This window comes from Bos indicus x Bos taurus, chromosome 10 (genome assembly GCF_003369695.1).
Source record: "Bos indicus x Bos taurus breed Angus x Brahman F1 hybrid chromosome 10, Bos_hybrid_MaternalHap_v2.0, whole genome shotgun sequence".
NCBI classification, from domain to species: domain Eukaryota; kingdom Metazoa; phylum Chordata; class Mammalia; order Artiodactyla; family Bovidae; genus Bos; species Bos indicus x Bos taurus.
The window spans coordinates 80,708,219-80,722,084 of record NC_040085.1 but is presented as its reverse complement, the minus strand read 5'-3'; the positions used below and the strand labels follow the sequence as shown (position 1 = coordinate 80,722,084).

Here is a 13,866-nt window from a genome sequence, read left to right as displayed (position 1 = left end):
AGGAGATCAGTCCTGGGTGTTCTTTGGAAGGACTGATGCTAAAGCTGAAACTCCAGTACTTTGGCCACCTCATGCGAAGAGTTGACTCATTGGAAAAGACTCTGATGCTGGGAGAGATCGGGGGCAGGAGAAGGGGATGACAGAGGATGACATGGTTGGATGGCATCACCGACTCGATGGACATGAGTTTAGGTGAACTGGGGGAGCTGGTGATGGACAAGGAGGCCTGGCATGCTGCCATTCATGGGGTCACAAAGAGTCGGACACGACTGAGCGACTGAACTAACCATTCTACTCGATTTAGCCTGGCAGAAATTATCTCCACTTTTCAAATGACATAGCACATGAATCCTAGTGGACTTACACAGAATCTTAAAAACTAACCTTATCTTTAAGCCAGATTCTCTCTTTGCTGTCTATGTCATGTAATAATATTAAAGGAGGCAAAATATCTAAGAGTTGCAAAATCATGGAAATCTAGGTCTAAATCTCAACCTATCACTTAATCTCTATGCATCCCTAAGGAAGTTCTTTGACATGTATGGGGCTGAGCTTAGTTAAATGGGAATAATAAAATCTTCAGATGTTATTGTTAAATGGGATACAGCAGTTAAAGCCCTTACCATCACCTATAGCAGCTACACTTAGCACTGTCTTCATTTATATTCTTGTGAGAACCCAGCAATGAAGAAACTTAACTCTTATCTAAAAGAACTTGAGAAAGCCATGGACAGTGCAGGCCTCAGAATTCTAATGGCCTGTCCCACACTTATTCAAATAACTTATTATCATCACTCTATCATCCTAAAGGCTTTGGAGAAAATAACCAATGTCACAGTGCTGGGAGACCTATTTTTCTTAGGTATCTAAAAATTTCAAAATCTCCTATGTAAGGAGCTCTGATCAAGAGTTGATTAAGAGCTATTACCTGTACCATCTAGGGCTGATGTTCACTTATGACGCCAGAAACAGAGCCTTATCTCATTTCAGATAGCTGATGGTCCCCACAAAAAAGATCCCAAACTAGACCATGTATGGAGACTAAAACCAGAGTCAGATAACACCAAAGGAAGGATATTGGTAAAAGAGGAGAGGAGTAAAATAAAAGAGAACTATCTTCCAACCTGAAGGCAAAGGGTCAAAAGCAGGCTTGCTATTACTTACTCCTGGCTTACCACCTCCTCATCCTCTGAGGATGATGCTGTTTCCTCCAGGTCCCGGGCCATCACAACTGGCATTTCCTTTAGAGTTTGTCATGCAGTCAGCAGACGGGGGCCTCAGAGACCTTTCCTTGCACATTCACTGGATCAAACAATTTGGGTGGCACAGATTCCTGCAAGAGAGACAAAGGATCTGAAACATAACCCAGCTGTCTTTATGTTCATTATTAACGGCGATCTTTTATGTAACTAAAACAGATATTTATGTAAATAGGGTCCAGCCTCTAGAAACTTACCTTTTTTCACAGTGCCTCACATATGGCACAATGATCAAGATTTTTTTTTGTCTGTCCTCTGTGTATTTGAAGAGAGGCTATTAAGTTTCCTGTGTTTCTTACATACTAAATGTAGTATGTAAGAAAGTTACATACTATGTAGTATGTAGTAGTTACATACTAAATCTAATGTGCACCAAAATGATAGGGTTACTTAACTTTTAGGAAAATCTGAGGTATGCGGCTGATTACCTAAAACGTTAGGTTCCTTGATAGCAAAACCTGACATGAGCTAAAATGAAAAACACAACTTTTAAGATCCTTCCAAATATTTCTTTAGAGTATAGATAAAATACGATCATGATTCCACTGAAATAAATACAAGCAAAAAATGAATATATTCTGCTGAATCAAGGTTGTAAATAGCAGCGGGGGCGGGCGGAGGGGAGAGGGGTCTGTCCTTACAAACGCTCTCAAAAATTATTCTCCCTTACTGAAAACCACAAACTATTATCCGAATATCGAATAGACATTAAAATTAGCCCATTTCTAATTATAATACTTTAATAGAGAAAAGGTACATTTCATAGTATGTTTGAGGATGGACTAGAAATAACAGATAAGAAAATGTTTGAATGACCATAATCCTATTACTCAAAGATTACCATTGAATCTTTCCAAACCTTATTTTTCTATGCATTAATATATGTTGTTGCTATGTTGCTAAGCTGCTTCAGTCGTGTCCGCTCTGACTCTGTGCGACCCCATAGACGACAGCCCACAGGCTCCCCCATCCCTGGGATTCTCAAGGTAAGAACACTGGAGTGGGTTGCCGTTGCCTTCTCCAATGCATGAAAGTGAAAAGTGAAAGTGAAATCGCTCAGTCGTGTCCGACTCTTAGCGACCCCATGGACTGCAGCCCACCAGGCTCCTCCGTCCATGGGATTTTCCAGGCAAGAGTACTGGAGTGGGGTGCCATTGCCTTCTCCGCATTAATATATGGGATAATCTAAACAGGGGGCGAGGAAAGCCAGTTCCGACAAGGATTCCCTACACATGTTCAGCGAAATGGGCAGTATGGAACAATCTCAAGGCTTTCTACCGAGTATCCCCAACAGGATTTCTCAGTATTTCCCAAAATGTTGGGAAGTCCCTTAAATTCATACAAAAGAAACTAAACCTCCAAGCGACGAAGGGATGCCAACCTGTCCTAGGCTGCGAGCTGGGCAGTAACAGACAGGGCGATCGGAAGATTGAGGGCACTTGCCCGAGTAGTGACCTCTCCCTAAAGGGATAAGGCTCTCAGATACACCCATGGCTCAGCCCTTCCCAGGGAAGTCCTCAGATGCTCCCCACGGAAAGGACGCGGGGAGCCGCAGCCGCTGCGATTCAGCCCAGCGCGCCCGGAAGCCAACAGCTGTCCCGGACAGGGAGAGGGAAGTGCAGCGGTCGGCGCCCGCCCGGACTCGGGGCGCCCCTCTCTTCGGGGAGGAGAGCTCGGGCGCAGGCGTTTACCTGTTTCATCTTCCCATCGCTCGGGGCGGGCAGGCAGGGACAGCGCTCTGCGCCTACCTCCCTCCTCCTTCCCCAGCCCGGCTCAAGGCCGCAGCCGAAGGCGGCTTCCCCCGTTACTACAACAACCAACCAGCAACCGCCCGCTCGGACTCACTGCGCAGGCGCCTGAGCCCCGGCGCGGAGGACGCTTAGCTTCAGGCGCGTACAATTGTCGTCACCGCCGCGCCGAGCGGGCACAGGGCTCCGCTCCCCATAGAAGTCTTGACTTACTTTTCTTGCTCTTTCCCCCTCCGCCCCCAAAAGATTGACTCCGAACCTGGAGTGTTTCGCTGCGCTCAACAGGAGGGTTCACTGCAAGGGCGGCGTGCTGGGAGTGAGGTTTGCGGATCGGCAACCGCTGATTGGCAGTAAAGCGGTTCACGCCCCATCGCCTGCTCGAGCATAACCTAAACAGCCAATCAGAACGAGGGCTGATCGCAACAAACCAATGCCGGAGCCGGGCTGAGAGTGGGGGCGGGGACAAGTGGCTCAGGTAGACTCAGGTCTGGAGCTGGGCTAGGGCAGTTCCTTTGCTGCTGCTACTACTGCTGCTGTGCTGAGAGTACTGTCGCCAGGTAGGGTGAATGTTGGGCGGGGTTGGGGGGAGAGGTGGGTGTCGGTGTGGCTTCTAATGGAGAGGATCCGCACAGCCTGAAGCAGTGGAGATGGGACAGAAGAAAGATACCCGGGAGGCAACCTTGTAGGGGGAAAAGAGATTTCAGAGACCAAGAGAAGACGAAGCTGGGAAAATGAAGGAAGCTTGGTAGGTACAGAACGAGTGAATCGATGAACAAATGAGTGGCCACTCTGAGCCTGGCACAATACTAGGAACCTTTGCTTTCTAAAGTAATTCTTATAATAACTCTTGGAATAGGTAATTTTAATCTCCATTTTGCAGGTAAGGAAATCTAAGCTGTAAAGTGTAAATTACTTCCCCACAGTCACACAGCTACTGAAAAGTGAGCCCAGGAAAGGAAACTCTCACCTGACTCTAGTAAACCACCTTACCTTTGCTGGCTTGTGCCTGGGTAAATTTTGAGAATAGACGTTGGATACTCTAACAGGCCCTCAAAAGATTTGAGGAAGTCGTGCTGAGGGACTGGCAGAGCAGTTTGGAAGAGTGCTCAGGCTCTGCCTTCATCATCTATCTTCTGGAGTTTCTGAGAATTTCTGTGAAATGGGCATAAGTTCTGTCAAAGAGAGAGGTCATCCATACAGCTTTTCTGACTCTGAGAGCTTAAGGCTCCTGGTGAGGCACGGTGAGAAAACAATATGGTGGGGGGAGTGGAGTGTGTATGTCTTGGCCCATGCTGAAACTGCTTGTGATTCCATTAGAGCTTCATTCTCTCTGGACTTTAACAGAGTCCAGCTTTGTGATCCATTTGCACTGAGGGGTTCATCCACTGACCCTTCTATCTCTGGAACTTGCTGTGTTTTTTGGTGCATCACACTTCTGCCATTACTGACTTTAATATTTGTTTCAGCTGAGTAATGTAGGACCATTCCAAAAGGCCTACTGTCAAAGTGACAAAGGAAGCCTGATAATTTATCGCCACTTAAGGTTCAAAAAATTAACCAGACAATAGATAAACCATGGGTCACATACCAAAGATGAGAAGAAGCACTTCCATGATTTGATTTTTATCTACATGGTTTTTATTTAAACCAAGATGATTGAAATCTGTGCTCAGCCATGGTTGATCGAACATTTTGTTCTGTTTTTTAAATAAAAAATACATAGCCTGATGGTATTTTCTATACCACTTGAAGACAGGTGGCTATGGCTCACTTGTCTCTCACAGAAATGGAAACTTCATCAAAATATGCTCAGTGAGACATCTTGGAGACCAATAGACCATGGTTTTTATCTGAGCTCTTTCATCTATAGACTGTGTAACCTTAAGCAAGTCACTAAACGTCTCTATGCCATCCCTCATCTATAAAGTGGAAATATTAATAGTGTCTACCAACTTTGTTTAAGGATTAAATGAGATAATATATGATAGGTGCTTGGCACAGTGCATGGCATATACAAGTCCTCAATAACTGTAGATTCTTCTGCAACCCAACACCAACATTGCTGTTTCCTTCTCCATCTAATTTTCTTACTATTTGTGAACTCACAACAATTTATTAATTTGTAACTTTTATATTGTTCTCCTAATTTATGAAGCATGATGTCCCTGAAAACCAAAGTATAGAAAAGTTAAAGCATGTTAATAATGCCCTCAAATCATACATGCCACTCAGACATAGAAGGCTTGTCTGTCCTTGGAAGGATCGCTCACCAGTAGCCAGGCAGGTATCTATCAGTAGATTTATAATCACCTTTGAGCTACTTGCAGTACAAAAGGTTGACGTGAAACACCAGGTTACAAGTAAAGATCCCAGGGGACTAATTCTAGCCAAGAGAAGAGAGTACTGATTTAGGCTAATATTTTGGAGAAATTCCTTAGACAAACATAAGCATGGTGCTACTTATTTCAGAGTATACTGTTGACTCACCACTATTAGTATGATGAAATATTGAGACCAATTTCTGTGAGTCTTACACTAAATTCCATTTTATTTCTTTGTAGTGACGTTTGGACACCTCCCTATCTTCTGTTTCTTTCTTTCCATTTTTCCCACTGGGTTTGTCATTTCCACCCACTGCATTATTTAGTCTTTTTACTCTGGTCAGCACACTTTGATTTAAGGTAGATATTTAAAGGCAGTGTGCCAACCCTATAAAGGGTGCCTGGGGATAGACAATTCTCCGGCACTTGGGAGAGAAGTTTATGAAATCACTGACAAAGTAGGATTAGTACAGCTCTCATGAATGGGACACAGGTTAACTACAGAGCTTATGGTAGAAGCATATTAACCATCTATTGTCTCCTGCCCTTTGCTTTTGTTTCCAAGGCAAAAAGCCCTCTCAGGTTGGAGGGGAGCCATGAGCCGATTCCTAAACATGTTACGAAGCTGGCTGGTGATGGTATCCATCGTAGCCGCAGGGAACTCACTACAGAGCTTCCGAGACCACACCTTTCTCTATGAAAAGCTCTATACCGGCAAGCCAGACCTGGGTAAGAAAGCAAACACCTCATCCTTTGTGGTAGTGGCTTAAATGGTGGTCCCCAGACCTGGCTGTACATCACAATAACTGTGAAAAACTAAAATCAAACAAAGCACAGGTGGCCAATTCCCTCTCCAGACCTAATTATTGAATCTTTCACCCCCTGGATGTGTCATAGGAAGTTCTTTTTAGAAACTTGGCAGGTGATTCTGATTTTGCCTAAGCTAGTGATCCTAAGCTACTAGAGTAACAGATGTGGTGGATAACAATTGTCCATTTTGCCCACAAGCTTCTCTGAATACCTTTCCCTTCATTTTACACTGCCCTTGGCAGCTGGTCTATACAAATACCATTACAAGAACAAGTGAGGAGACAGACTTCTGATGACTCTGATACCTGATGAGGAAACCATGAAGGTTTTCCTGTTGCTTCTTTCAGAAATCAGGTCATGGGCCGTATGGTTTATACCCTACATTGCATATGGAGAATTACTCATCCAAGGTCTTCTCAAACCATGACACAGACCCTGACTAGATATCCAAAATCCCTCCAGGTTGGTTTCCCACATGAACTTCCACAGGCCCACGATGGCTTTCCCCAGCGTCCTGAGCCTCTCTGCTGGAGAGTGGCTGCACATTTCAGCTTGCGCTTCCCTGCTTTGATACGTGGGGTGGCTTGAGCTGCAGCACCGTTTCATAGTAGCGACAATTCTATGTCACATTTATAGGTAACCTAGATTCAGGCTCTGACCTAGCTCATTTTTCTGCAACATCTGGGTATAAAATGAAAGTAAATAGGCTAAGCCTCACTTTGAACAAAGCTCAAGTATAATAGGCTTAGAGAACCTGGAAAAGTGGGTGAAACAATTCCACTTTTCACCCTCCAGTGCTGTCCTCCAGTGGACCAGCAACTCTGTATAGATTCACAGGTTTTTAGAGGTCATCTCACCTAGCCCTTTGAATTTAAAGCTGAGACAGAAAAGTCCAGGGGTTATGTGATTTGTCAAAGGGCATATAGCTGAGCAGAAGTGTGTTTGTTAGTTTGTGCATGCATGCATGCACACACAGCCCGGAAATAGGTCCCTCGGGACCTCCTGGTACTTTGCTGGTGATACCAGGACCCTGGAGCATCCAGTAGAAGAATTTTACCTGATGCCTACTCTGGTTAGGATTACTGAGATACTCCATTTGTATATCTCACCCTTAGTGAGATATATAGAAGTAGAATAGAGAAATTTCCTATCTTTCCATCAGAAGAGCTATCAAAATGCTTTATAAAGAGTGTAAAAAGAAAAAATATATATGGCCCTCCAGGACTGACTTCCCTGGTGGCTCAGATGGTAAAGCATCTGCCTACCATGCAGGAGACCTGGGTTCCATCACTGGGTCGGGAAGATCCCCTGGAGAAGGAAATGGCAACCCACTCCAACATTCTTGCCTCAAAAATCCCATGGACCAAAGAGCCTAGTAGGCTACAGTCCATGGGGTCACAAAGAGGCGGACACAACTGAGCGACTTCACTTCAAGACTAACCGTTAAATATTAGTTTGGGATATGGGATTTTTTTTCTGAAAATGACTACCATCTAAAGATCTTTGGGGTTATGAATTTGGTGTTTCTGTCTGGTTTTCCAAAGGCTCAAAAATCCTTAAAGGAAAATCCTGAAAGACATTTCAGTTGTGAGTCTTGTCCCTTAAAATTTCTCTTGCTCAGGAGACCAGCAAAGGAAAAAATCTTTGCTTTTCACCGTAGATCAATGCCAGTACATTAAAATCAACAAGGCAAGGCTTTAGAAAATACCAGGGGGGTTTCAGCCTACCTCCAGAGTATATGATTTCACTGATCTGGTATCCAGGTCTTGGTAATTTGATAAAATTTCTTCAGTTGATTCTAATATATGCCCAGGGTCAATAAGCACTGTTACGATGGACTATGATTCACACTCTCTGGAGAAGATACTGTCACAGCAGTGCCAGAATGAAACTAGCAAGAGCAGAGTGGCCCTAGCAAACACAGGAACTTTGTTCCCTTCCCACACGCACAGGAAACCAGCCTCATTAGGGCTTCATTCACATAATATAGATCTGAATTCAGGAGATCCAGGGACCTGGGTCTCTTAAAGACCAGGTGTGACTCTCTAGACAGGGCTCAGTATTGCTCAGTATTTTTGTGTTCTGTCCCGCATCAGCCTCACTGAAAGTCTGCTGACCTCCTAGGCATCTTGTATTGACAGACCACTCACCACCGTGTTCCTCCACACTTATCCTGATTCAGACTCGCTTGCTTCACCAATACTAGAGCGGTTTCCAGGCAGAGCCATAAACCACTAACCCAGGAATTACTGTCTAAGTGGGCTGTTTGTTGGGTTTCTACTCTTGGAACTCGCCCGCCCAACTGTAGGCGTTGGAAGAGAAGCTGAACCAGTTCTCCTTCCGGAATTCTTTGCATCCCTTCTAGTCTGCACGTACAGCATCAGAGCCTGTACTTTGCCCAGCCAAGGGGATCGCAGGCTCAGCTCTCTGACTCCTCCAGTGAAGTTGGAGGAGTTTGGAGGGAACCCTTACGCACCCTTCTCAACACTCCTGCTTGTTTCTGCTGCACAGTGAATGGCCTCCAAGCTCGGACCTATGGAATCTGGACGCTGCTCTCATCAGTGGTTCGCTGCCTCTGCGCCATTGACATTCACAACAAAACGTATGTAAAGGAGGGAACAGCATCTCCCTGTGTTGGAAATGGGTGCTAAGCAGAGCCATTGTGTTCCTCCCTCGGAGACTTATTTATCAATGCCAGTACATGAAAATCAACAAGGCAAGGCTTTAGAAAATACCAGGAGTTCCTGGGCCCGTCTCCAGAGTGTATGATTTAACTGATATGGTATCCAGGTCTGGGCAATTTGATAAAATTTCTTCAGTTGATTCTAATAAATGCCCAGGGCCAAGAGGCAGTTATGATGGACTATGATTCCATCATATGGTCTATGATTTGATACAGTAACCTAAGATGTGAAGATAAAAGATTACTAGGTACCATTCCTTCCAGGGCTAGAAAACAGAACAGGCCTGAAGGTCTTTAAAGCTTAACAATTCTTTGAAATGGACACAGCAAACTGGTTATGTGTGATCCAGCGGCCTGCATCACATCCCTCTACTTCTGTACTAACGGGTCAGCCTTTCTTCTACTAAAGAGGTAGTGTGCTTGCTCTTTTTAGAGAGGCCATGGCACCTATACTCACATTCCTCCTTGAGAGGCAGGGATGAACAGAAATCAGGATCCATGATGTCAAGAGCCCACCAGTAAACAGCTGTTTGTTTACACAGAGTCATGAAGTGAGGGTCACAGAGAACCGAGGACTCCTCTGTATTCTGCCTCTTCATAGGGCTCACACAGACTGCGTGCATGTGTGCGTGCACACTCATGTCCAGCTCTTTGTGACCGCATGGACCGTAGCCCACCAGGCAAGAATACTGGAGTGGGTTGCCATTTCCTTATCCAATGCATGCATGCTAAGTCGCTTCAGTTGTGTCTGACTCTGTGGGACCCTATGAACAGCAGCCCACCAGGCCCTTCTGTCCACGGGATTCTCTATGCAAGAATGCTGGAGTGGGTTGCCATTTCATTCTCCGTCATACAACTAGTGTGGAACAGGTGCAGGCGGTCGCAGCCCCTGGGCTAGACAGTGTTGTAATCTGAACTGGCCGCTGGATGGGGCTTGAGCTGTCTTTACAACACCAATCATCACCGCAACTGAGGTGGAAAGTTTGCTCAGGTCCCCAAGTGAGGCCACCAAAAGAACTTCATACCAAAATACTTGTGTGTTAGCCAGACTCTCAGCGTCTGGGCAAGAGAGGAGATGGTGATACTTATTGAGCCCCTCTTATAATACCAGATGCTTCCACATGACTTTGATGAAGTCTCCTCCTAGTAGCCCTGGGAAGCGGTGATTTTTGTTGCTGATTCTGTAGATCTGCATATTAGAGACTCAGTTCATTTAAACTGAGAAGACTAGGACAAGTGGGATTTGAGGGCTGTTAGCACTGTGATCTCTCCAGCTTTATTTTTTCATACTTTTGAACCTGAAACAATGGTCTACTTGTTCTAGATTGATATGTATTTTTGGAAGCAGCAAGGTTTAGTGGAAACACTCTGAGGCCCAAGAATGAAAATTAGAAAATAGGCTCTGGTCTCATTTCTGTTGGTAATAGCTTTGAAACAGCAAGTTTATTATAGACCTTCTCTGCATCTCAGTCCCTTCATGTATAAAATGAGACTCGTGGATCTGTTTTTCCTCTCAGGGTGACTGGGAGGGAGTAAGGACTGCATAATCATTTTAACGACCTTTACCATGATGAAGAATTACTGACAAGTAGAAGGGGTGTATCTTTTCTTTGTTGTGCTTTGGGGATGAACAGGGACAGCTGAGACTTAACTTTAGGTCTCTTACCCATTCATTTCCCCTCCACCCAACACAGGACAGCCAGAAATGCTGACTTCCATTTCCAACTTTTTTGTAAAGCCTGGATTTTTTGTCCCTGTGCTTCTGATATGCTCTCTGATCATATTCCCTCCCTAACCAGAAACCTGAAGTCAATTCCCAGCTGTTCTCACTTTCTGAAACAGTCTGCATTTTTCCTATTTAATAGGTATTTCTCTAAATAAGCCAACTTTCACTTGAAAGAAAAAAAGACATTCAGGAAGTTTTAACTGAAATCTGTAATATTTTATTTCTTAGGAAAAAGGTATCTGAAGCAAAAATGTCAAGATAGTGAGATTTGATGGAGTAGGGTATTGGTTGTATAGGGGTAAATTCTATTATGAATGATTTTTTGTATGTTTGAAGTATTTCATAATTTTTAAATTTCGTAGTTAAAGAAAGATACCAGCTATCAGAGTGGTCCATCTTCCTATAACTTCTGTCTTCTCCACCTCCTTGTCAAAACTGAGGAACAAGTTATCTTCCTGTGAGGTTGTCATTGTGTCCTCCATCTGACCATTTTGCTAGGTTAAGATGCAGAGTATCTTAAGATACAGCCAATGTTGCAAAATCATCTAAAAGTCCCAGAAAGGCCCTTGCTACCCATTCCTCATTCATGCCCTTCATTCAGTGGCATCCATCAGATGAGCACTGACCAGCCCCTGGCCAGACACTTGAAAAGCAGGCTTGGACTAGAGTCAAGCCAGTTTGAGTAAGTAGAATACATAAGTGTGATTGATCCAAAATTGTCTACACTATGTAGGATTGCCGTAGTCCAGACTCTGCTATCACTGGCTTCACCACCTTGCTAAGACTTGCAAAGCCACTCTGGATGGCTGGGTCATTCTCCTCTCGATTTAGCAGTTGAAGGCTTCAGTTTTGCCCTAGAGGTGAATAAAATTGATGTGATCTAGCAGCTGCCATCTGTGGTGTCCCACAGAGTTGGACACGACTGATGTGACTTAGCAGCAACAGCAGCAGCAGCCAGGTCTTTCGCGGGACCAAGTCTCCTTTTTCTTTAGCCGTAGTCATTTCCTGGGTTTTAATTTGTGTGTTTCAAGTCTGACTACTTCCTCCACACTGAACAAACTGTACCTACAATCCCATTTCTGTCTGTTCCCCTGTAGGCTCTACTACATCACGCTCTGGACCTTCTTCCTCGCATTAGGGCACTTCCTCTGTGAGTTGTTTGTATTTGGGACCGCGGCTCCCACGATTGGCGTCATGGCACCCCTCATGGTGGCAAGTAAGCATCGAGTGACCCTGGAACTCCCACAGGAGCCATCCCAGCCCTAAGGAGAAGCCTTATACAAGTAATCTAAGCAAGCACGGTGCTTATGTCAGCCACTAACCTTGTCTGTCTCTATTTAAGGTATCTCAATCCTGGGCATGCTAGTGGGGCTCCGGCACCTAGAAGCAGAACCAGGATCCAGACAGAAGAAGAGAAACTGAGGCCAACATCCCCATGTCCAAGATGTCATCTCCTGCCTTTGCTCGCCTCTTCTGTCTCTATGCTCTTCAGTTTCATTTCTGCTCCATCATCCACTTACAGCCTTTCACATTTGGGGTTTTTTTTCTTTAATTAAAAATTTTTTAAGATATTACATGCATACAGAAAGTCAGTGCCATTTAAATGTATGTAAAGAATGAAATTCTCCAAGCCAGGCTTCAGCAATACGTGAATCGTGAACTTCCTGATGTTCAAGCTGGTTTTAGAAAAGGCAGAGGAAGCAGAGATCAAATTGCCAACATCCGCTGGATCATGGAAAAAGCAAGAGAGTTCCAGAAAAACATCTATTTCTGCTTTATTGACTATGCCAAAGCCTTTGAGTGTGTGGTTCACAATAAATTGTGGAAAATTATGAAAGAGATGGGAATACCAGACCACCTGGCCTGCCTCTTGAGAAACCTATATGCAGGTCAGGAAGCAACAGTTAGAACTGGACATGGAACAAAAGACTGGTTCCAAATAGGAAAAGGAGTACATCAAGGCTGTATATTGTCACCCTACTTATTTAGCTTATATGCAGAGTACATCATGAGAAACGCTGGGCTGGATGAAGCACAAGCTGGAATCAAAATTGCCAGGAGAAATATTAATAACCTGAGATATGCAGATGACACCACCCTTATGGCAGAAAGTGAAGAACTAAAGAGCCTCTTGATGCAAGTGAAAGAGGAAAGTGAAAAAGTTGGCTTAAGGCTCAATATTCAGAAAACTAAGATAATGGCATCTGGTCCCATCACTTCATGGCAAATAGATGGAGAAACAGTGGCTGACTTTATCTTTCTGGGCTCCAAAATCACTGCAGATGGTGATTGCAGCCATGAAATTAAAAGATGCTTACTCTTTGGAAGGAAAGTGATGACCAACCTAGACAGCATATTCAAAAGCAGAGACATTACTTTGTCACCAAAGTACGTCTAGTCAAGGCTATGGTTTTTCCTGTGGTCATGTATGGATGTGAGAGTTGGAGTGTGAAGAAAGCTGAACATCGAAGAGTTGATGCTTTTGAACTGTGGTGTTGGAGAAGACTCTTGAGAGTCCCTTGGACTACAAGGATATCCAACCAGTCCATCCTAAAGGAGATCAGTCCTGGGTGTTCATTGGAAGGATTGATGTTGAAGCTGAAACTCCAAGACTTTAGCCACCTGATGTGAAGAGCTGACTCATTTGAAAAGACCCGGATGCTGGGAAAGATTGGGGGCAGGAGGAGAAGGGGACGACAGAGGATGAGATGGTTGGATGGCATCACAGACACAACGGACATGGGTTTGAGTGGACTCTGGGAGTTGGTGATGGACAGGGAGGCCTGGAGTGCTGTGGTTCATGGGGTCACAAAGAGTTGGACATGACTGAGTGACTGAACTGAACTAAACGGAAAGAAGCATTTTAGAATGACGTTCATCTGTCCAAATCAAGGAATGGCCAATATATCTGAAGCCCACCATGTGCTCTTCCCGCACCCACGTCCTCTTCCAGCACTACTTTTCCAGCCTTCTCCTTTTTTCATTTTATTTCTAACTGTTGACTGGTATGGTTGGAAGACACAAACTGAAACTTCAAGCTGCTACTTTGCCCAGAGCATTGCCACCAAGGACTGCTTTGAGGGGTTGTCCATCCAGGGTGGGTTCCTCTCTGCTGCTTGACCCAAGACTCTGAACCACCTGGGGGACAAGCAGTTCTTTTAAGAAGGGTTGGCCGGCCAGTGAGTGTGGCCCCTGTCCTTGTGCCTACAGGTGGATCAGGGTTGGAAGGGTCTTTAGACCTTCCAGTCAGCTGTATTTGTGTAATGAGACTTGTAATAAATAGAGAAACCTTCTGCTCTGATCCGTCCTGGTACTTTGG

General features: G+C 44.6%; 2 protein-coding genes across 17 annotated transcripts in view; one reads left to right on the top strand and one right to left on the bottom strand.

Moving 5' to 3' along the window:
- The window catches only part of TTLL5 (tubulin tyrosine ligase like 5), a 317,823-nt gene extending 314,471 nt beyond the window's left edge, over window positions 1-3,352 (bottom strand). For 12 of the 15 annotated variants that reach the window (XM_027552475.1, XM_027552484.1, XM_027552478.1 and 9 more), the window contains exons 1-2: window positions 2,951-3,085; window positions 1,165-1,333 (exon numbers count right to left, since the gene is read on the bottom strand). In XM_027552475.1, coding sequence (XP_027408276.1) covers window positions 1,165-1,238 — 74 coding nt within the window. In that variant the 5' untranslated portion in view covers window positions 1,239-1,333; window positions 2,951-3,085. The other 3 variants (XM_027552476.1, XM_027552486.1, XM_027552477.1) reach the window with 2 other exon arrangements.
- On the top strand, window positions 3,171-12,127 carry ERG28 (ergosterol biosynthesis 28 homolog). Of its 2 annotated transcripts, none has more exons than XM_027552491.1 (5): window positions 3,171-3,564; window positions 5,894-6,057; window positions 8,650-8,740; window positions 11,645-11,763; window positions 11,890-12,127. In XM_027552491.1, exons 2-5 carry the CDS (start codon window positions 5,925-5,927, stop codon window positions 11,967-11,969), a joined length of 423 nt encoding a protein of 140 aa, XP_027408292.1. In that variant the 5' UTR covers window positions 3,171-3,564; window positions 5,894-5,924; the 3' UTR covers window positions 11,970-12,127. The 2 variants fall into 2 exon arrangements, with proteins under 2 accessions (XP_027408292.1, XP_027408291.1); XM_027552490.1 differs by lacking the exon at window positions 3,171-3,564 and adding an exon at window positions 3,637-3,752 and having other exon boundaries at window positions 11,890-12,121.
- Window positions 12,128-13,866: the final 1,739 nt, after the last annotated feature.

What these genes read in the sequence shown, in the direction of transcription:
- ERG28 (XM_027552490.1), top strand. An exon ending in ATTGACATTCACAACAAAAC is followed by an intron (nt 8,741 to 11,644) that starts GTATGTAAAGGA and finishes GTTCCCCTGTAG; the next exon opens with GCTCTACTACATCACGCTCT. An exon ending in GGCACCCCTCATGGTGGCAA is followed by an intron (nt 11,764 to 11,889) that starts GTAAGCATCGAG and finishes TCTCTATTTAAG; the next exon opens with GTATCTCAATCCTGGGCATG.